The sequence below is a fragment of the Mya arenaria genome, chromosome 13, assembly GCF_026914265.1.
Source record: "Mya arenaria isolate MELC-2E11 chromosome 13, ASM2691426v1".
In the NCBI taxonomy this organism is placed as follows: Eukaryota; Metazoa; Mollusca; class Bivalvia; order Myida; family Myidae; genus Mya; species Mya arenaria.
The window spans coordinates 65,527,123-65,550,685 of record NC_069134.1 but is presented as its reverse complement, the minus strand read 5'-3'; the positions used below and the strand labels follow the sequence as shown (position 1 = coordinate 65,550,685).

General features: G+C 33.4%; 1 protein-coding gene across 2 annotated transcripts; it reads right to left on the bottom strand.

The window, feature by feature from the left end:
• Positions 1–752: 752 nt before the first annotated feature.
• On the bottom strand, positions 753–10,580 carry LOC128214490 (trissin receptor-like). Of its 2 annotated transcripts, none has more exons than XM_052920985.1 (3): positions 10,331–10,580; positions 2,337–2,497; positions 753–1,699 (listed from the first exon to the last, which is right to left on the bottom strand). In XM_052920985.1, exons 1-3 carry the CDS (start codon positions 10,485–10,487, stop codon positions 842–844), a joined length of 1,176 nt encoding a protein of 391 aa, XP_052776945.1. In that variant the 5' UTR covers positions 10,488–10,580; the 3' UTR covers positions 753–841. The 2 variants fall into 2 exon arrangements, with proteins under 2 accessions (XP_052776945.1, XP_052776944.1); XM_052920984.1 differs by lacking the exon at positions 10,331–10,580 and adding an exon at positions 4,444–4,846.
• Positions 10,581–23,563: the final 12,983 nt, after the last annotated feature.

Here is a 23,563-nt window from a genome sequence, read left to right as displayed (position 1 = left end):
AAAAGGACCTAGGTGTTGATTTGGCTTCTATAAACACACCGTACAATATATCAATAATTTTTGCAAGCACAAAAACACTTATTAATGACCTGGTTTTAGACTTGTGCAGGCTACCACCCTTCCCTACTCCTAGTTATTGCACTGAATGTTGACTCTCCACTGCCATAACGACCCGTAGCAAATCAATATGCAGCAGTATAGATACGATATATATTGGAGCACAGCGCCAATACCCAAATGTAATTGGGTACCCTACTGTCACAAAAAGGCAATTCACAAGAGATACAAAGATGGTGATTAACATGCCAGACATCCAATCAATTATGCCTTTAAGGCTTAATTGTATCAAATTATGTCCTCGGTAAAGTAATGAATAAAACCGTACGCTCTCTTTTCCAAATAAAGTGTATGTCCGTTTATTAAAGTGGTTTGAATGCTAATTTAGACCATTTTTATGAATCTGTGTTCACTTGCAGAACATACCGTAACATTTAAACTGATACTTAATATATTCATTAGTTGATTAATTTAGCCCAAGCAAGGGAGCGCTAACAACATAAAAACATGTTGGCAATAATATTTTAATATTAATGGACATTTAAGTAGCAGCCCTCTTGGCTGAGATCAACAATGCTATTGCATCTATAATTTTGTCTTATCATGTTTTCATATCTAAACATTATATCTAATCTATTTAAAACTTGTTAGTTTTCAAATTTGTTTATATACAGAAACGTCAAAGTGAATGCACACCAACATAGTAAGACACGGCAATTGTTTCATGCATTTAAATGAACTTAACAGAGTAACAAGAAAATGATATCATTGACAGGAAATACAATCATTTACCCTTGAACAATCCTTGGCAAAATGTTGGGATAACTTCCTTAAAACTCTTTCGAAAGTTAGTTGAAAACATAGCGTACAAAAACGGATTTAAGACGGAGTTCAAATATAAGATAAGAAACGATATTGGTGATAATATGAGCATCGCTGAATGAGATATATTAAACACCGCCCAGTAATGATCGAACACTTTCATCATATGTGGAAATACACATACAGCAAATGTTACAACGACACACAGCAGAAGTCGAATCACTCTTTGTCTGGCCTTTGCAACCCATCTGGTACTAGCCACCTGCACGAGGTGATATCTCTCCTTGACTTGCTTCACGTTCGAACGTCCCGTAAGACTGCTTCTGTTACTTAAGTTTGTTTCTCGGGTATGTTCGTTGTGTTCCCAAACTGGAGAAAACGCTGACGATGTAATCACACACCGTGTATCGTTATCATGGTATGTACTAAGTCGAAGAGCTGAAACAACCTGTGTTTTCCAAAGAGCTCGAGCTATTTGATAGTACAGGATGACAATGACAAACAGAGGAATGATATACCATAACACCAAAGTCGCAACACTCAACCATTTTAATTTAATCTCGTTATCCTCTGTCGCATAACAAAAGTTGTCTTTACCAACTGAGAGGGTCTCATATAAAATCGCGTACGGTATATTGTATATTAAGGCTATTATCCAAATGCACATCTGAATAATTTTCACACGAGAACGCGTCATAAAATGTCTTGAATTGAGTGGGTGCATGATGACACCATAACGTTCTACCGCAATGACCGTCAATATAAAGATGCTGGCGATATAGCTGACGTTCCAAATGTAGTAATAGATCTTGCACATAACCTGGAAACAAAAGTAGAGTTAAAATTATATATCAGATGAAGTGACATTGAGGTTATACAATAATAAAACTATGCTTTTTACGAACGTTTTTTAAGAATATAAAATAACGGAATTACCATAAAAAGTGGCACAAGAAACACAACTCACATTGACAATTAAGTAAAACTTGCCAATGTTCATTATGGTTTACAACTGAGCACGGCACTTCAACGGAAAGGTAATAACATAATGACTTAGTAGTAAAGTTGCGTTACTAGCATCGAAAATGGCGGCAAACCGCTGCTATTTGAACCAGTTGTTTGTTTTCTACACCATAAAGACGCAATGGTATGAAACGTAATGAAACAACTGTAACAAGTCGTCAATTTACTTTCATAATCGTATATATTTTAATAGGATCATTAAAAATGTTGTCCCCCCCCCCCCCCTTCACCCTTACGGTATTTCGACTCTTATTAATTGCTAGATGAAACATTTGAATTGATTTGCTACGTAATGGACAACCTTTAACATTTCATTAATTGACAACGTATATTTAAATGCTGTCTCCCTTTTCCCCTCAGATATTTGGACTGTTCAATCAGTATGGAAGTATGAGTTAAAGTTGGCTGAAATATTTGGACAGATTTTCCAGTACCTTGCCAAGTACCCATGTTGGGTTGAGAAACGTGGAGAGGTTTGGCAACACACAGAAGATTCCAACACAAAAGTCTGCTATCGCCAAATTAGCCAGGAAGAAGTTTGTGTTGCTTTTCAATCGTGGGCTTCGGACAATAGCGAACAACACCATTAGATTTCCTGCAAGCAGAATGTTGTTATCATACAGTTCCCGATCAAAGACAACATCATTATCTTTATCAATTAAGTACTTCCTCAGTGTTAGATATGTTGGCCTTTTACGGATACAAAAACGGCTTTTAAACAATGCAAGTCGGCATTGTCGCACACATTCCCATGCCGTTCCCAACATGATGTTTCAATAAAGCTACAGAGTGTGCATCAAGGAATAAAGTCAAACACACTCATTGTTCTATGGCACCGCAGGAAAAAATCTTAAGCAGCTACCTTAATAAAGAACCTCACTTTGACTTTGACAGTTTCTAATGTTTACATCACCTGAGCTTTTATAATAGTATATAATGTTCGCAAAGTTATATCAAATTTGGTTCAAGAGACAACACGTTGACGCTTTAGTTTACAATTTTATTACATATTATCAAAAATGATTTAAAATTAATGTCGGTTAGCAGTTTTCCAAACTTGACAAGATCAACGTTTACATGACGTGTTTAAAGACAACTATAAGAAAAGCGCATATCAAATATTGACAAGCAAATGAGAACTGTCTGAAATGTTTGAATGTACTTAAGTTTTCACACCTTACACAAGTTTTAAAGACAACTATTAGAAAAGCACATATCAAACATGAGAAGCAAATAAAAACTGTCTTAAATGCTTGAATTTACTTATGGTTTTATCATCTTGTGAATTAAATTTGTTAGGAATTACAATACAATAAAAACATTCGGTAAAATACAAGTTATCTAGAATCAATGTTAATGCTGTTTAAAGTCACAGTATACAAGATCGTGTTCTTATCTAGAGTTTCGTATGTGTGTTGGAACCAAGATCTGCATTGAATAAGAAATATCGATAAAACATGAAAATACAGGTATATGAAAAAGAAATTAAAAAAGAAAAAAAGAAAAGTGTATTTATTTGATAATGCAAGAAAGATTTCATATTGAAAATACCAGAGAACCGGTCTGTTCAGGAAAACTATTATTATTATAAAGCTTTAAGTATACGACAAATGGAAAATGATTTAAAATCTAAAAACTTTCGCTAACATTGATTGATTTCCTGTTTGAGAAATCAGTTAGTAAATTGTTTTACTTAGAGTCAAGAAGCACTCGATTTGGTTAAACATCAAAATTTATTTAACCAACATGATTTGCTCAATTTTACTAAAACCCTCGCAGAAATAATTGCATTTCGAAACTGAGTATGAAGTCCGATCTCGTAAATGTTTTACACAACATTTGTAAAATATTTGCATATTTTAATGGGTGATGACAGTTATTCCTAACACATCTGTGCACGTGAGTATCACATTGTCTTAAGCTTTAAGATATGCATACTAAATGATTTTTCATAGTTCATATCAATTTTCTGTAGATAAAATCACCATTGGTTTTGAGAAGCCGATGAGAACTATTTGAAAAACAATCAGTTTTTTGTAAATAAGCATACTTGTTCTTGAGTTATAAAGATAAGTAACTCAAACTTATATCTGCTAATTAAACGTTTAACTCGTTTATTTAGATTGCTTCCGTCGGTTCTGATCAAACTCATTTAACTGAAAACCCACTAGGAACTGCTTGGCCAGGCAGGGTTTGCACCCCATTCGTTAAAGAACAACTTCAAATGCGTATTTTAATTTGTAACGTGTTTTCAAGTATGCTTACAAACTGTAATCTTAGTACCGACTGGAAAGATTATTTGACTTACTAGCAGGTAACCATATCGAAACACAATAAAATAATACTTATCTTTAGAGGCGTACCCCAATTCTGACAAAATAAGACCCACTAGTAGGTAACTTGTTGAAGCAAACAATTGATACAATAACTTTCGTGTCATTGTTGCTTTTTTGTAATTTACGTTGTTAACGCATTCAGTTGATTCTGGTCAAAGAAGTTACAAACTTCAAGTTACAAAATGATAAGAAAAATCGGACTCACCAAAAACACAAAAGACGAAAACAATTGTATAGCACGTGATGAACATCACTCTTACAAATGGACTGCTAAATGGGTTTCCGAATCCGACAGTTACATATCCACTTGGTATCCCGCTACCATTCATCACTGAGCTAGTACTAGAATTGTGTTTCATATCGAGAAATCCTGTGGCATTACAGGGCACGTGCAAGTAGTCATCCATCATTTTCCGGCTATTGAATATTCTGTCTGTTTCAAACACTCTATAATCTGTCCAATTCATTTTAATTTATTTTCTGATATTTCTAGACTTAAGTTATTAGTGCATATATATAGATCATATCCTATAGCAATAATTATAAGCAGGGCACTGAACTATTCTGTATTTGTATTATATGCAATATTTTCAGTGAGGGAGAATAAATCCGTTTCTCTCCCACAACAGTTCATATTCCAGTCTAGTTCACGCGTTATTGCAAGTCAGTAATATTGCTACAGCACAGACGTCATTTGACATCAGTTGCGAAGTCGGTTGCATTTGAAAAATAATGTTTTAATGAGCATAGCAAGATGCCTCTCCAGCGCAAACTTGTCAGTCGAAGCAAATATCAGACTCGGAACGCATGTACCGAGTGTTATTGATAAATTATCTCAGGTATTTACGATATATGTTAATGGCCAATGCTCTTCAAGAGAAAAGAAAAACAAAATAGAGTCATTTGATCACAAAAATTGGCACATTCAAAACAGAAAAAAAGAAATCAAGTTAATATAAACATTTTGCTCTTCCAACTTTGAAGCAACAGCAAATAGAAAAGAGATTGGAAGGTTATATGCTACTTAATATGTGAAACAAGCCATGTCTTTACAATGTTCAACGGAAAGTATTTGTCCTATGCTGCTTATATTAAAATTAACTTAATGTGATTCAGTGATGGCGTTTTAAATACATCATTTTCCTTTATGTTTATACATTATAGTAATTAAGGTGCTCTGTTTCCAAAAGAAATGTGATTCCTGTCTCGACCCAGCGAACTCGTTTTTGAGATATAGTAAAACTGCGATTGCTCGAGGACGCCGGGACCGAGCCAAAACCTCGAGGGAACCGATGTTTCGAACGACCCGAATTTCAATTTTCCAGTCTGTTATGAAATATCTTTCAGTTTATTTTAAGTTTGAAGTCGTCAAACCGACTGTTTACTTAGACACCGATTATGTGTTGCGTTGTGGAAATCGGTTATATCTTCAAAGGCTGTCGTTATACTTAATGCAAAATATAAAAGAAATATCAATGAATAAATCATGCGTAGCTAGTGATAAACGTTTTTTCACACCTTATCAAATTGCCTTTCAACTGTCATTGCAATTTTTACAACTTACGAAAATTTTAAAATCTAGCAATTGTTTGTTTATTTTGGAAGACGCGTTTGGGAAAAAGTATGAAATTATGACCTCGAGGGAGCCATAAGGTTTGTGCATGATTGTGTACATGGGACCGACTATATTGCTCGACTCCTCGACATATTTAGGTTTCGATGCAGCGTAGGTATATTTTATATAAAAAAATACAAGAAAAAATGTTTGGGACCAAGCTCCGACCTCGAGGGACCGCCGGTTCTCGAACGCCCGCTTGTTCGAACGACCGCAGTTTTACTGTACATTTGAAAAAAAATATTGTCCATGAACGTCACTTGGACACACTTTCTGAACACATTGGTAACAATCTGTAGGCATCATTTTCTTTTCTTTTTTAATATTGTATTCATCTTTATAAGATCATCATCAATGTGTAAGTTGAAAACAGTTAAATAAGCGAAATGATTGATAATTTCAAGTTTGAATTATATTTTGATAAGTCTTTTTAGAAGTAAATCTGGTTTAGACCATAACTCCGGTCATAACGTAATTTTAATTGCCATTTTATACATTGTAGCTTCAGTAATTGTACTGTTTGTATCATCATAACATGAAATAAGAAAAACTCACGATTTTTGTTTCAAAGTAGCTTTTGAACAAAAATAGTCTCCTTGGCGTCACTTGTCTGTAACCTAGACTAAGAGTGGCATTGGATAAGAACCATGCTATCATCAACACTTCAATATTCAAAGAGCTGTTAATTAATCAGAAAAGACCCATATGGCTTGTAAATGAGACCGAAGAATATGATCTATAAACAACACCTGGCTGCGGAAAAATGTCCAACAATATGTCATGTCCTTTCATTTATAAAATGATCATTCAAGTGACTATTTTTGAAAACAATAATTAACTTATGATAAACGTAAGTACAAATGATTCTTTCAAACAACTTCTACCAACTTAATTACGTGTACACCATACCCAACTATTGTTTATTGTTTAAAATCATAAATCACTTAGCTGATCAAATATAAATAAATTTATTTTACATCTCTGGTGTCTTTCCGCCTTACATACTAACATCGCGTGACTTTGTCTACATTTCATCCGGTCAACAAAATTAAACTTTAAGTTCATCAAATTGCAAAACTAGACGCATCCATCCAAACTTTTTGAACTTTGTCTCTGATATCATGTATTGCTCCATTTTAAACTCACTTTTCTTATGACCCTCACCATAACTGCATTAAACAATAATACAAAGTTACGCAGCTCGACGCATCACTACGACCCGGTCTCTAGTGACGTATACCAAAGCCTATCAGTGTGATACGCCATAACCACAAGGACTGTTAAAGCCAGGCAGTTTACAGATATATCTTTTACACGGCCCAAAGTTGTTTGGCTCAGTAACTAGTTCCATCATACACCCCTGCACTAACGCAACGATGTAGAAGAGATAACTGAATACCATAAGCTACCTTTGTCATAACCATGTTGAGCTGTTAAACTTTCTCTAGCCATCTACACACAACAAGTTGAACCGATCCTACTCCATTGTGTACCAATCCAAACTTTCTTCCCAGGTTTCGGTTGTGTAAGTTTATTTATACTTGCAAATCGTTAAGTTTTTGGAGCAAAGTAAACAGACTAAATGTAACTCTAATTAGACATAAACGTTCATCAGTGTAGAGCACTGTCACACGGGACACCTATAAAACGTCCCTTTCGAAAGACTATTAGTATGTTTAGTGGTGCGGCGGGGATTTGAACCAACTACCCCAGATGGACAGTCAAGTGTATTTTCACCAGACCACGGATCCGCCACAATAACTCCTCACAGTGAATTATCACATAATATACTTATATACTTAGCCCAAATAAACAATATCTTAGGGAAATCACCTTTTTACTTACAGTTTACAAACTAATTTCTTTCTTCTTTTTAACTCCATATGACCATTAGAACCTAACATATATTGAGTTACAAAGCTTATTAGATTGTAATTCTCAAAACTTAAAACGTTACAAAACTTATTGACTTATGGTCATTAAGATCGTTTTACGAAATTGCAACATTTCTTTTAAACAATGGAATAAAATCAATGCGATGTTTGTTTTAACTAAAACGCTACTTACAAGTAAGTCCCAATATACCTTTGTATTAACTGTATCGGCGTTTCAAAAACAAAGGTAAACAACACACGATGGTAGTTAAAAACAACTAATAATTTCGTCAAAGATCATTTCGTGTTGGCACATGCCATTCCCATGGGCTTTTGTGTTTCCGGCAGGAAATTTCATGATTGGGATTTTCCAATGGGTAATGGAATTAAGAAAATCCATACCACAAAAAAATATTGTTTTGTCATAAATCCAATACTTAAACCCTAGCCATAATGTTATATTTCGATGGTTGATTGACCACATACAATGAGCAAATAAACAACGTCAATTACAAAAAGTGCATCACAGATTTTGCATTTTTATCTCTGCCCTATCACAACCGACATTTTAATTAAAAGGGCAAATTGCCATCTTTGAAGTCAAACAATCTGGTTTAGAATAATAGGATCGGTATATTTTCCATGTGTTTTCTTCATATAAATTGCTTACAACTTATTTAAAAATAGTAAGGGGTTTCCAGGTATCTAAAATTCGCAAATAAATAAAGCGTTTAAAGCTAATCATATGAACAGCGAATGCTAAATATTGTAAATTATAACGGCAAAGAATGATCATGGGCGATGTCAAAATGCTTGTGTATTGAGAAAGAGTGAGTGGTTTTATTTGTTTTCCGCAGCTTAGATTTCTTTGTTTTATATTGTTATTTTATTCGTGCATATGCGATACCTTAATATTCGAATATGTTTTGCTTCACCGTATTTATTATTTTATTATAGTCTGATTTTTACGATTACACGGGTCAGTTATATCGTTTGATTGCCGACCTTGTATAATATAACAATGAATACCAAGTTAATATGATATTTTTTTTTAAATTGCAAAGATATCTGAGCACATTTCCTGAAAAGCCATCATTCGCTCAACTTCTGATAAAGTAATGCAAAATTTATTGGATTTTAAATAAGGTGAACTGGTTCCAAATTACTGGATTTAAATAACATGACCTAGTTCCAAATAATATATGCATATGCGTTTAAAGTTCAGTTCAACAGTAGTCATAGCAAGGAAACCGGGACTGTTGTCTTTAGCGTTTTATAAATTCGATATGTGTATTACAAAATATAGAATATTTAAACATGAATAAATAATTAAGAAATAATAAGACATAAAATAACATTTTTAAGCAGATGAATACAGACAGTTTTATATTGCACGCTTGATATACCAATAACTTTCTTATATTTAAAAAATATTTGTATTGTATGAATATGTGTATGTTTAAATAAAAATAAAAACATAAAATGGTACTTATCAGCGCATGCGCACTGCACTTTCAATGGAGAGTACAATGTGAAAGGTCCTTTTATTATTCATGACCAGGCGATTGATAGTTAATTCCTAAAATGAGGCGAAACTCTCGACTGTCCGATCACTACTTCTGTTCGAGAACTATTCCTACTGCTATTATTTATATAAAAGGCTGACATATTATGTTGCAAACTGACCCTAAATATGAGCGTTAAATAAAATAGGTCTAAACCATGAGGTAAGTTTTTGAAAAGCCGTCCATTCATGGTTACTGGAATCGCAGTCTTCGAGAAAAAGTAGAATGGAATTCATGGTATTATATAAATCATAAATGAAATACAAACATTTGTTAAAGCAAAACGAAATGATATTGAAACTTCGCAGCCACAACGACATTTGCAACTTGCTACATGCTATCAGATCTCTATAAATATACACATGTTTTATATAACTATTCCTCTTCATTTCAAGAATGTTGAGACTGGGACAATTAGGGAAAATCTAAATGCAAAGTACATGTTTTTAACATTTAACTTTAGTTTTATGACAGATAAAATCATCATCGGATTTAGGGGGCCAAAATCTAATATTTGAGAAGCGAATACTGGCGAAGCTAGCAAATTTGTGATAAGCGAACACTTATATAAGAGTTTTTCATGAGCTCTAAACAAACCTGGTCAATTTTTATCATTAACTCGCCCACTAATGCCGTTGCAGTCTAGCACTGTTATCTCGGATAAATTTACAAACAATTAAAAAGAATGTTCATTTAGACAATCTCATCTGCTTGGCTAGACAAAGTTTTGCTCTCAATCTCTAAAACAGCTGTAACAACAACAACTGAAAACGGCCTTTATTACAATGTCGTTTAAATATTGCTTAAACTCAGTCTGCGTCTAACAATTTGTGATTACCTAGCAGGTAACCGTGCGGAAAACAATAAAAATAATACTTATCTTAAGCATCGTAAAAAATAATGACGATATCAGGAACACTAGTTCGTAACTTGAATCCCTATTGTGGTATTATATCTTTTAGAATCAACCCGGCATCTTTTTATGTTCAGAGAAGTCATATGCTTCAGACAAAATAATACAAAAGAAATCGAACTCACCAAAAACACAAAACACGAAAACGACTGTATAGCACGTGATAAACACTGCTCTAACAAATTGACTGTCAAATGGATTTTCGAATCTGGTTATAACATATCCACTTGTTAGCATCCCGCTGTCATTCTGTACTGGGCTAATACTAGTATTTTGCTTCATGTCGTCCTTGTCCACTTCTGGCTATGAAATTTGATGTCCTTCAATAACACATCCAATTGATAGATATATAAATTTATATCCAAACAGTTTTCACTTTTTAATTATTGACATGCTTTGTCCATTTAATTTTAATTTATATATTGTTCCAGAAATAATTTCAAGGTAGTTCCGGCTTTCTATTTATATTATATGTTCTAGCAATAATTATAAATAAGGCACTGACGCGTTCTGAATGTGTATTGATAGGTAAAAGAAAGTTAATCAGTTTTCCACCACATTTCATAATCCAATATTATTCATGCGATACCGAAGCTATTGTTTGCCGCAGCAAAGAGTTTGTAAAATCAGTTGCATTGGAAACAGTCATATATATTTTCTAAGTGGAAACAATTGTCAGTCTGAAAACACAAGTACTCTTTGATTTATAAGTTATCTGGAGAATTTACGATAGACCTAAACTGTCAATATATTTCTATAAAAACAGGAGAAACCAATGGATGTAATGAACTACGAAATGAAAAGTTAACTTGACATGATAAATAAAATCGGATGGTAAATTGGTACTAGACAAAAACAAGCCATGTCTTGACAAAGTACTAAAAACACCTAACAGCTCGAGCACCTTTGTTGAATTTAACTTGTTTTTAGTGAAAATGTTATAAACAGGGGCTTCCTTCAAATTATTTATTTACAGCTGTTCGACATCAAGCACCGTTTAACGCCAAAAACTGTGGTCTCTACGAGAGGCCTAGAGGATGTGATCCCTGGCTCGTACCAACAAACTCTTTGAAAAGCGAACACATATATATATATTACATAAATTGACTTTGCAACAATACCGATTAATGCAATAACGCACGCACGCACGCACACACACAAACACACACACATTATATTATCATGTCACATTTTATGAATAAAATGTTTAATTACAAAAAACACATATACATGTATAAATGTATGTATGTTACATTGTTGTGCAAAAATATGTTCTAATATCTCACCTCCTACATGAATGACGTTATCCGATTGGCCTAGAGCAGTCACGTGCACGACGTGTATATTCCATACACACCCTGTAATTTCAAGTATGTTTCACACCGCCCCTGTAACTTTCATACTCCGCAGAAGACGTAACAAAATGGAGGCCGAATAATTTGAAACTTCTCTCTAGGCTTATCTTTTCACTGTAGGAGAGCTAACTCATGCACGTTATTGAATGTCCATTTTATTCAAGCAATCAGTTGAGTGTAACCGACTGTTTACATGAGTCATTGGTTACAAAATGGCGACTAAAAATCGGGTTGAAATCACAACAAGTGACGAAGCTGTGGAAAAAAGGTTAAATTTAGAATAAGAAGAGACGCTTCAGAAACAACAAGAAATCTGCAAATGTGCTGAGGAGTTACCTTTAAGAAAATGTTAAAAATTAAGTTTTTGTATTTGTTCCAAATAAACTTGATTACATAAAAAAAATCTTTTCTTAAAATATAATTTTGAGACAATATTTAAGCTTCTCTGAATATTTTCATAACAAATACAATATGGCCCGGTTGTTCAAAACTCTCGCTAAATTACTTACACTTTAACGTTAGCGTTAACGTTAACTAACGACATCAGCGTTATCCTGTTGTTCAAAAATCTATAGGCGTAAGCGTTAGCTAACACTGATGTAACGTTTACGTGTTGGCGTTAACACCAGCGTTAAGCTCACTTCCTGTTTGTATTTCCATAATCCTTTACAATTTCTGTGGTCTGATGCGGCGAAATTACAATTAAACTTACCCCGTCCACTTGAAGGGTAGATCCACTTAAAATGTTAAACTTGTATAACTAAGTCACAGGCAGTGGTGTATTTCATTATTCATTTCATCACTTTGCTATTTTGTAGTCAAGATTAAATGAATAATGATATGAAAATTAAGGATGCGTTTTGTTTTGTAAACCAACCGTTATACGTAAAGGTATATATAACATGATATATATACACTGGTATATCTATATATATTACCAAAATTCTACAACTGCTTCTAAAAATCCGTTGTTGTTTTCTCATGAATGTCAAGGCCATGGTTTAACCACAACGAAAAAAAAATGGGGAAAAATGATTTAAGGTTACATTACACTAAATATTCATGTTGACTGAACTACTTGCCCTTAACTAGGATGTCAGTTGAGCTTTTTTAATACCGTCCTATTATTATTATTTTTTTATATTACTAGTATAAGAATCTAGTTAACTTTGCATTGCCTTATCAAATGTAAAGTGGATTAATGCTTTAATTTAATCTGCGTGATAAGTATAAACACTTAAAAGGTGTTCGATTAAATAGACCAAACAGGGGATATACAGTGCTTTAAAACTTGTGCACCCATGTGCAATATTTATGCCACAAAGGGCAGCTTAAAAAACTTAATTTGTAAAATATGTCAACATTGGAGCAAAAACATGCTTTACATATATAAACAGAATATGATATAAAAATGGGGATCACAACAGAAATGAAAAATATTAGGCTTTATTAAACAGGTATGGGGAGTTTTAACTGGAACCTCCTCAAATATAATTTTGCAATACTTTCATGTTACATTTTCACAATTATGTTGTTCAAAACTGGTGATTCTAATGCAATATCCATGCTTATTTGTATTTTGAGATAAACAGTTAACCTGTTAATTGAAGTGAAACAGGTTGATCCATAAAAGGGGCGATTAATTAGTGGGGTGAAGCGTCCGACCGTTTCTAATTTACCGACTTATCTGTGTCGTAATTTCAAGCGTTCGGATGATGTAAACAGTGGAAGAAAATAGTTTTTAATTAGATAAATTGGATTTGAAACTGTACTTGTAGTGGCTTCCTCTATGGAAATAGGAAAGTGAGTTGTCTACCACACTTGTCACATTGACAGTGCATTTGTGGAAGCCCAATCTGTCATCATGGAGATATTTCACCTCAGGGTCATTTATGCAGGTCAATATTCTGCAATTATTTGGTAACCATAATCATTTCATAGCCTGTTTACAATTGCTGATTCAGTTTGGTACTGTAAATAAATGTGTAAGTAACATAGTAACAGGTGCTTAAAAACACTGCGCTTATTTTATCAAATGTGCGACAGGTGGTTGGTGGTTTAACTTGCAGTGACCAGTCAGAGGATAGTATCAAATGTCAGGGACAGTATGGTCGACATATCTAATCAATTCACCACCTCAGAGCGACACTTGCTCGCTCCCGTGCTGACACCGCTCTGACCGTTAAGTCTTACGTTGAAAGTCTTGGGCAAGCAGCTGTACAATTGATTCAATCCCATAGATATCAAAACAGTAGCGGCATCCAATTTCTAAGTCATTACTTATCATGTGGATCGAAAGAAATAATTAAATCCTCTCTTTTCTTCTGTTGTTGAGAAAAGTTCCAACTGTGTCAGCCATTTTTAACGTTGACGTTGTCCAGACCAACATTAGAAGAGTCGTTAAGTTAGCGCCTTCTTTATCGCCGTCAGCGTAAGTGTTAAGTTTGAACAACTCATTTTTGTCATTAACTTTAACGTTGACAGCGTAACAGTTAACGATGATAGTTAACGTTAAATCCTTAACGAGAGTTTTTAACCTTATCTTCATATAATCTTATTATTAAATGTACTAGGTGAGATATATTTGTTACACAGTTAGTAGCTGGGGGGTATGTGATATACACCCCCAGTGGTTTCATACCTTCGCTATCGCATGGTATGAAACCACTGGGCATGTATATGACATACCCCCCTCCCCACACACACACACACACACACACACACCAGCTACTAACAGTGAAACTAATAAAAATAAGTCATTTTCTCAAGAATTCTAAACAAATTGGTAAAAGTCTACAGGCGCCACTTCATTTCCTTTCTATACTTTTTCAAATTTTATAAAATGATTGTTCCTAACTGCTAAATCTAATTAGGATTCAAGATGAAATTCATTATGTCTCAATACGATTACAGGGCTCTTTTTGAAATAATTTTAAGAGTATTTGTGAAATGAGTTAGAATAGACATCTATTTCTGATCATTATTGACGAAGCCAGCAAAGGACATAAAAAATTAAATGTTCAAGTATTCAACTCAGTATCTTTTTACGGAGTAATTTAACGTTTATCCTTATTGTTGATTAAAATTAATACCAGTAAAGATGATAATAGCGTCCTAGTTTTCATAGCATAGACAGTCACAATGGTTATTCAAATGTTTATTTATGTCAACTCGGTTTTCTTGGCATTCTTAACAATATATGCTCGATTACGTTGTCGAATACAAATGCGAGTCTTTCAAATATCCGCAATACAAAAGGGTTAATGGGCGATGCATTGAAGTCAATAGGGCGTGCTTCAGCATCTCCGAATATTGATGAAATATCGTTTTCACCACTAAAATGTATATTGACGATAACAGAGGTAATGGTGCATTGACTTAAAGTATACATTGAACATAGCACAGCATGAATGTTGACGTACGCGAAAAAAGAGCGAATATTGTTTACAATGTTCAGTAGTATATACGTAAGTAGAAGATGGTCGGCTTCAGTGTGTATCAGTGTATATGATACATATATAGTAATGGAGTCTGAGCACTTCTTTTGCATTTCTGATAAAAAACTCAGTTCCTATCTAGCATTCTAAATTTCCTAATCTACTCTGTTACGTACAGTACGAAACTACGAAATATGATTAAAAACATTCACAATATTCTTCAATTGCCATTCAATACTTTGGTAAAAAATGTCTTTGTATCATGAAAAGCGATCTAAAATTGTCCAAGAGCGTTGGCAAGCAATATCATAAATATTTTACCATGCTCAGCACACACTGACTTAAATGGCAAGATATATCTGTATATAGATTGTTGTGGCATTCAGAGAGATTTATGAGTGAGACACAAGTACAAGGTTTCACTAGTTTAATTCCCATCTTACATTTTCACAAATAGTTATCTCTCCAATCAAAACAACCTCCGATGGGAAGGAAATCAATTCGTCGAAAATAAAAATGTAATTAACGCACGACACCGACCAGGTGGGCTATCCTACGTGATAATACGAACGATCTCAAACTTTGAATGATTTTAAAATAACGATGGGTTACCAGGTATCAAAATTGTACGATACTTAAAATAAAATGACAGCGATCACACGATGCAGCTATTTTAATAGGAGATTTAAAAGAACGAAAGAAGCTAATGGCATTGAAACTCGAATAGTGTTGGTTTCTTCCCAAAATGAATATTTAATAAAGGATTAAAACCCTAGGAAGTGCCAATCCTGATCCCAGGGAAACGGCATAAACTAACATTATAAACATAAATCAATCCGAACCACAATTAAGCTATTTCCCAGAGTGCTACAGTAACAATTTTATTGAATATAGATTCCAGCATAATCCATAGTATTAGTTTAATTTGTAACGGGCATTGCTTGCTGTTTTCCTTATTTGAAGAATGATAAAAACTAAGCATATACAAAGTGTTTGCAGATCCTAATTTTGCTCTTTTTCTTACTTAAACGCGGACGTAAAATTTCCTATTTTTTCAAGACCGGTTGTTATATATGATTATGTCTTAAATAATCACATTTTCTTTTTCTTCATATAAAAGGCTTACTAATGAAACCAATACAATATTGGTCACCGGTTAACCAAAGTTCTCGTATGTGTGTATACCTTCAATGCAGATCTATAGGCTCTAACTGATGATACAATTATCAAATAATTGCTCTATTCTGGCTTCAGGAACCAAGCCATAAGATAACATTCTACGAGTGAAATACTTTTAACGACAAACACATGAAACAAATGCAAATCCCATTCAGTATATAAGCTTAGGCTGTTTCCATCTGATGTTGGTTATTATGTGAAATAAACAAAGTCGTATCTAATATGTATAAAATAATTCTCGTATTTATGTATCAGATACATTCAAAAAAGATTTAGAGGCTCTTATTGATGCTACAATTATAAAATAATTGCTTTATTCTGGATTCAGGAAACAATCCATAAGATTGAAGCTTATTATGTTTACATCTGATGTTTGATAGTATATTGAATGAAACAAGTGTAATCTTTGATGTCAACAATAAGGAAAAAAGTGTTCAGACAATTTAGTTTTTACACTAGTAATTTCAAATTCGTTGTGTCTAGTATTGCAAACAAGTTATTGAATATATAGTGAATACAATTAAAAAACTTTAAACGTATATGATCAATATTCTCCATGACGATGTTACGTTTAACTAGCGTATTTAGACTGTTTCGGTATTTAAAAACTCCTCGGCTAGAAAACGTTGTTCTCAATCTGTAAGATAACAACAAGTGTTTCATACGGCTGTGACATATCCACTTGTAGGCAACCCCCGCCTGTCATTCAACTCTGAGCTGCTACAACTATTATACTTTATTTCAAGAAGCCAAGTGGGATTAAATGGCACGTGGAAGTCGTCCTTGTTATGTTCATACTATAAGGGATGTTAATAATTTATATAATATTATGTATTTCCATAGACAACAGTTTTTTTTAAATATCGTCTTTTTATATCCATTTGTATATCTAAAATCTATTCCATTTTTGTCCTTGTTATAGAGATAGTAGTTTTACAGCAATTCGTCAGTAATACGTCTAATAAAGGAACTGTACTATTTTGTATGTGTATTACATGAAATATATACAGCTAAACAGAATTGATCAGCGTATTTCCACAATTTTATACCTCCCCTTCTTTCATCATGTAATATTCTTCACGCGTAACCGCGACTAAGTAATTTTCCACATCACATATAACACTTTATATTTCAGATGTCAAGTGGATAACATTGAAAACCTCTCACGTAATTAAGAGTACTGCAAAATGCCGCACCAGGGGATAATATCATTTCAAACAATTGTTAGTCTCGAAACTCAAAGACAGTGTAACATTGATAAATTATTTAAGGCTTTTACGATAAATTTTAACAGTAAATAACTTTAAGAGAAAAGATACAACCAAAGGAAATAGTTAGTTTATCATATGCTCAAGTATGGTTTAAATCGAGTGCATATTATTGCGTTTGATTTACCGTCAAAATGTATCGTAAACACCTTAAATAATTGATCAATATTACACTGTCTCTGAGTTCTCTTAATAGCGTGAGAGGGTTTCAATGTCATTCACAAAGTTACTGAAATAAGTATTATCAGTGATGCGGCAAAATTACAAAGTTGCAGAAACCCATGCAGTAGATTACATTATGAAAACGTGGAGGTATAAAGTTGTGGGAAACGATATTTAATTCTTTTTAACTGCTTATATTACAAACAATACAAATACAGGATACTACAGTGCCTATACATTGTGGTGGTGAAACCGATATTTCATCATTATTGCTGAAGCACTCCATTTTTACCTCTGCTCGTTCGTTGTTCTATGTTTCTAGAAAGATAGTTTTGAAGGTGTGCATCAAATACTCGCCCATTCGACAACATGATCGAACATGCATTATTAAAAATGCCTTGAAAGCCGATTTCACATAAATGGTCGGGATATTTAAACAACCATTGTGACTGTCTATGTTATGCAAACTAGGGCGTATTACTTTTAATCAACAATGAGGATAAACGTTAAACTAGAACCCCGTAAAAGATGAATTGAGCTGAACACTTGTTAAACAAACATTCAAATCGATATGTCCTTACGCGTATGTGCGTCTGGCTTTGTCAAAATAATCGAAAATAGATGTTAAGTCATACACATTTCACATACACTCTTAAAATTATTTCATAACGCACCCTGCAATAGTATTAAATGAATGTCATCTTAAAACTTAATTAAATCTTGCAATTAACAACATTTGTTATGATTTAAATCCTTTCATTATTACATGATTAGCACATTGATGATAATTTGATAAAGATATGGAGAGTATGCAAAGGAAGTTAAATAATGCTTTTAGTCTGCTACCATTGTGTTGAGAGTACTTTAGCAAATGATTAAAAAATAAAACATTTTTTCGTTCGTTTAATACTGACAAACACCTGTAATACCTGCACCAAAATTGCTACATCTTAATATATTTATATTTCTTTGTGTAAGTAAAGTTGCGTTAAGCGTGCTTGTTAGAGATTTAGCTTATATATGTGTTCGCTTTTCAACAAAGATTTTAATTCTATAGGCCTCGCATAAAATACCACAGTATTTATTTCTACACAAAAAAACCGGACATGAGAGTGTATTGACGCCGAGAAGCTTTAATGAAATAATTTGAAGTAACCCGTATTTATGATATTTCTACTGAAAAACACAAAGTTTAATTCAATGTTATTTTTCAAGCATAAGAATGCATATACTTGTCCTATAAATCGGTAAAGCATTACAATTATTTTGGTTACACCTGTTGTTTTTTTCTTAGAAATATATTGACAATTTAAGTTTGTCGTTAATGTCTAAGATAATTTATTAATCACACAGTACTTGTGTTTCGAGTCTGACATTTGCTTCCACTTAAAATTTTGCACTGGTGAAGCATATTGCAGTGCACATCTATACTTGAACGTTTCGGCAAAAAATACTCAGCTTCGGTATTGCATGAATGATATTGGATTATAAAATGTGGTGGAACAACTGATTTATTTTCTTTTATCAATATAATTATTGCTAGCAAATATTATCTAAATAGAAATCAGGAACTACTTTTGAAATTATGTATGGAACAATATATAAATTAAAATTAAATGAACGAAATATGACTATATTTGAAATGAGGGTATTCATATATTTATATTCTTGATGTTTTAAAATAGGCCATAATATTTCATAGCCGGAAATGGAAATGGACGACATGGAGTATAATACTAGTACTAGCCCAGTACAGAATGACAGCGGGGTGCCAACAAGTGGATATGTTATAACCAGATTCGAAAATCCATTTGACAGTCCATTTGTTAGAGTGGTGTTAATCACGTGCTATACAGTCGTTTTCGTGTTTTGTGTTTTTGGTGAGTTCGATTTCTTTTGTATTATTTTATCTGAAGCACATGATTTCACTGAACATAAACCAATGCCAATTTGAATTTGAAAATTTATAAACACAATGCCCCCAAAAAAGGATTGTATTAAAAGTTCCATAATAGTGTGTCTTCTAGAACCTACGGACTAGTGTGTCTAAATTAAATGACTCTATTCAAAATAAAAGTCAACAACTTTAAACCACCATATACTATTTAAAATATAGTACTGCCATACAGCACGGTTGAACAAAGGGAACTGTTTTACGAAATTTACTGTAAACATTAAAGAACGAACATAGCTATAATTTAATACATTCATTCAAAAGGGAGATGTAAACGTTTTATAAAGAATGCAAAACGTTAAAATGATCTGATACCATGCCAGTTTGCAAATTGCGTTGTGTCTGCGATGTTTCAAGATCAATTGAGTAAAACATATCGATAACATTGATGAAGTCTGTCAAGACTGGAATTCTTGATATAATGTTTTTCTTTGCATGATCAAATAATAAAAGTTCCTCTTCTTTCTTTTCCAATTTCGTTTATCGCAAATATGTTTACTGACAAATGAGTACGATTTGCCCGTAAAATTTTCTTTCGTACAATGCTACGGTAAGAAGCTGTTTTTGTATTTTACTCACAAGAAATTATCAAAACCTTTCTAACTCAAATATAACTTCTTCATAGTGCATTAGGGCTTAACCTTTTGTTTTCATGACATGACATTCACATTTAAATCAATACTAGACTCATTCTTAGTGAAAATAATGTGAAAAGGAGTGTTTGGTAAATACCAACGAAATTCGAAAATGCACCACTGGCCCAATATATACTAATGTGATCGATAAGTGGGTTTTTCAAACAGTTTCTAGCAGTTCCTGAAATGGTAAAATAACTAGATAAATACTGATCATTTTCAAATGAAATTTCACGATAGAAATTAAGCTCCTGTTTCAAAAATTAATGTCCTGTAAGTATTTGTGAATGAAAAATTATTAAATTTGTTTAGTGAAAACTTCACAGATGGGATTCGCTCCTGCTTTTTGGAATATACACGTTTTGCGTGTTTTAGATGCATAACAGGGCTTTGGTTAAATGCAAATCATTATAAAGGAACATGGACTTTTAGGTATTCAGAAAATTACAATATGTAAATTTCGTAAAGACGCTGAGCGCGCTAATCTAAGAATAAACAAACAGTTACTTTCGGTTTATTTGCATTTTTTAATTGCAAAATTTGGAGGTTAAAAATGTAAACAAGGTTAATAGGATTCATTTGGATATATAAATAAGTTTACATCACTAAAACATAATGGAACTTTAAATAGTCGAAATTTAATAATACATACATCTTTTCAATTTTCGATAGAGACAAGAGTCTCGGTCCCCGTGCTACTACTACTGTCGAATTAGACTTTAAACCCTTGCATACATCATTCGGAGCCAAACAAAACAAGGTCACGTTATTTCAATCCAGTTATTGTGAATTATATACATAGACGATGAGTGGAAGTTGACTGTTAAAGAAATGTACTCAGATATCTTCGAAATTCAGCAGAAAATCATATTTACTTATCAATCATTGTAATATTTTACAAGGTCGGTCTTTGTACTTAATGACTGACCCTTAAAACAATCGTAAAAGCCATGCTATAATAAAGTAGTGAATACGATTAAGCAAACAATATTTGAATTTTAAGGTATCGCATATGCACGAATAAAATAATAAATTTAAAACGAACAAAAATAAACTGCCGGTAAAAATAAACACACACAATACACAATGTTGAATACGCAATTCCTTTGACATCGCCCATGAACATTCAATGCCGTTTTCATCTTTTGACAATGTTTAGTGTTTGCATTTCATACGTTTAGCTTTATACAACCCAATATCGGTGCTGAGTGTATTTAGTCCCGCGAGGGACGAGTGGCGCAAATTGTAAATTGAAATTGGAATTGAAAAATTAAACATGAAATATTTTGCTGATTTTATTTCAACTACATATACCAAGATTGTAACATTTCAAACAATTGTATCCCTGTGCTTATGACGCTCATAAGGCTCAACGTTCCAAACTCTTGCATAACACAATTGACATTCCCAACAGAAGCATTGTTCCGAATAATTGTACGACAAACCAGCAAATACAATTACATCATGATTTTGATTTGCCATTTCTCGCATGTATGTTGTAGCGTGTAAATGGCAATTTATCATTTATAGATCAAATACTAATTTGTGCATTATTTGCTTCAGTCGAAATGAAATGAAACAAATTCGTTGATCATGACAAGTTTGAACGAAATTGAACTATCTTGCTGATTTTATTTCAACCCCGTTGGGTTAGCCGGGTTAGCCAGCCAACATTGCAAGATTGTCAAATCGGTGGAAGAAGCATGGCAAACAATAGTTTCTCATTCGCACTTTTGGTGGCGCTGCATCAACCCTACAATCATTACAGTACCACACATATTTGTAACAGTTTCGGCAGTAGCCAGCTGAAGGGAAAATGTTCAAAAGCTCATGTCGTTCACAAGGTTCTACGGTAAAGACTCCAGCACAACACAATTGGCATTCCCAACAGAACCTTTTGAAATAATCATTGTACTGTAGGCCAGCAAACCCAACGATGTCAGTATATCGTTTTGCCATAGTGAATAGTACAGTCACAGCTGTGTGTTTTATATTGGTTTGAAATGCTCAAAAAGCATGTACATTATTTCTCGAACTTACATTCGTCAACTTTGCTAACCAATGTTAAAAATTTGAGCTAACTAGCGTATTGCGGTTGTCTACAGAATAACTGTGTGAATCAGAACTGGTAGTGTTTGAGTGATTAACACAGTTCACCTTTCCATGTAAATGAAATAATCAGAAAGCAAAAATACAAATAATTGTTTACGATTTATTCATAAATTTGATATTTTCCAATAACAACAGTTCTGCAAAAATAGCATTTACTAGTTTTGATTGAACATGCATGACAAGTCAAATGGCCACAAGGCGTAAACACAATACACCTTTTGTCCGTAACAAAAATTTGACAAATGTCTTTTTCATCGTTTTGTAGTTGCAACTCTTGGCGCGTTTCTTCTTTCATGCTGAGGTGATGCCAGAGAAGGTCTCCTAGTGTGGTGATCTTACGAAATATCTTGGATAATAATCGCATGTCAGCCAAAATGTTAACTTCTTTCTCCCTACCACAACGTTGTGAAATGTTGTTCAAGTCTGTTTTTAATTTTTTCAAGTCATTTTTTAGCTTTAGAACCTGTGACAATAGATCTCCGGTCTTCTGTTTCGGTTTGCACATCTTGTTTGGAGATTTAATGGAAATCGCTGTATTTTGCAATATTTTCACACATTTGTGAAGTAGTGAAAGAAATTTTCTTAGCACGTCCAAAGTGCGCTTGCTACTCCGCGTACTAATGAATATCTTTATTTGCTGCAAGTCAGATTCACAGTGTTTTACACGAACTGCCAAATTGCTTATTAAACTTAAAGTTGTATCTGACATGTTTGACATCAACTCAAGAATGAGTAAATGACTGAGAAGTGAAGATTATAAGAACTTGAAATTATAATGCAAAGGAAACATGAGTTTTTTCTTATGTTTGAAGATTTTGAAAACAAGAGATGAAATTTAAAAATTGCTTTCTCGTGAAGGTGAAGTGATCATTCCAGTTTGAAGCATTTAAAAAGACGGAAGTCTTCATGATGCTTAAATTTTGTTTCACTCAACTATTAAAAATTTCTCATATACAACTAATTCTTCTTATTTCAGTTTAAGTTTTGTTCAAAATGTAAGCAGATAACAAAGTACAAACATGCATAGCATACATAACATTGCAAACATGTCAATATACATAATAATACACAATTGTTTTCATGAAATCAAACACAAGCAATAGATTACATTTGTTATGATATCAAACATTCAATGTGAAAAGTATTTTTGTTATGCAATGTGGTCACTCCCTGTTTTTCATCCAGACTTGTGACTGGCATTGGTCAGGTTACCCACGGCATCAGCGAGATCGGAAAATGGTAACTCTGAGCCAGAA

Coding starts and splice junctions, on each gene's coding strand:
- LOC128214490 (XM_052920984.1), bottom strand. CDS start 4,705: ATGAATTGGACAGATTATAGAGTGTTTGAAACAGACAGAATATTCAAT. Junction 2,498..4,443: donor TTTCGTCTTTTGTGTTTTTG/GTGAGTCCGATT, acceptor TTCTGCTTGCAG/GAAATCTAATGGTGTTGTTC. Junction 1,700..2,336: donor CAACATGGGTACTTGGCAAG/GTACTGGAAAAT, acceptor TTTTGTTTCCAG/GTTATGTGCAAGATCTATTA.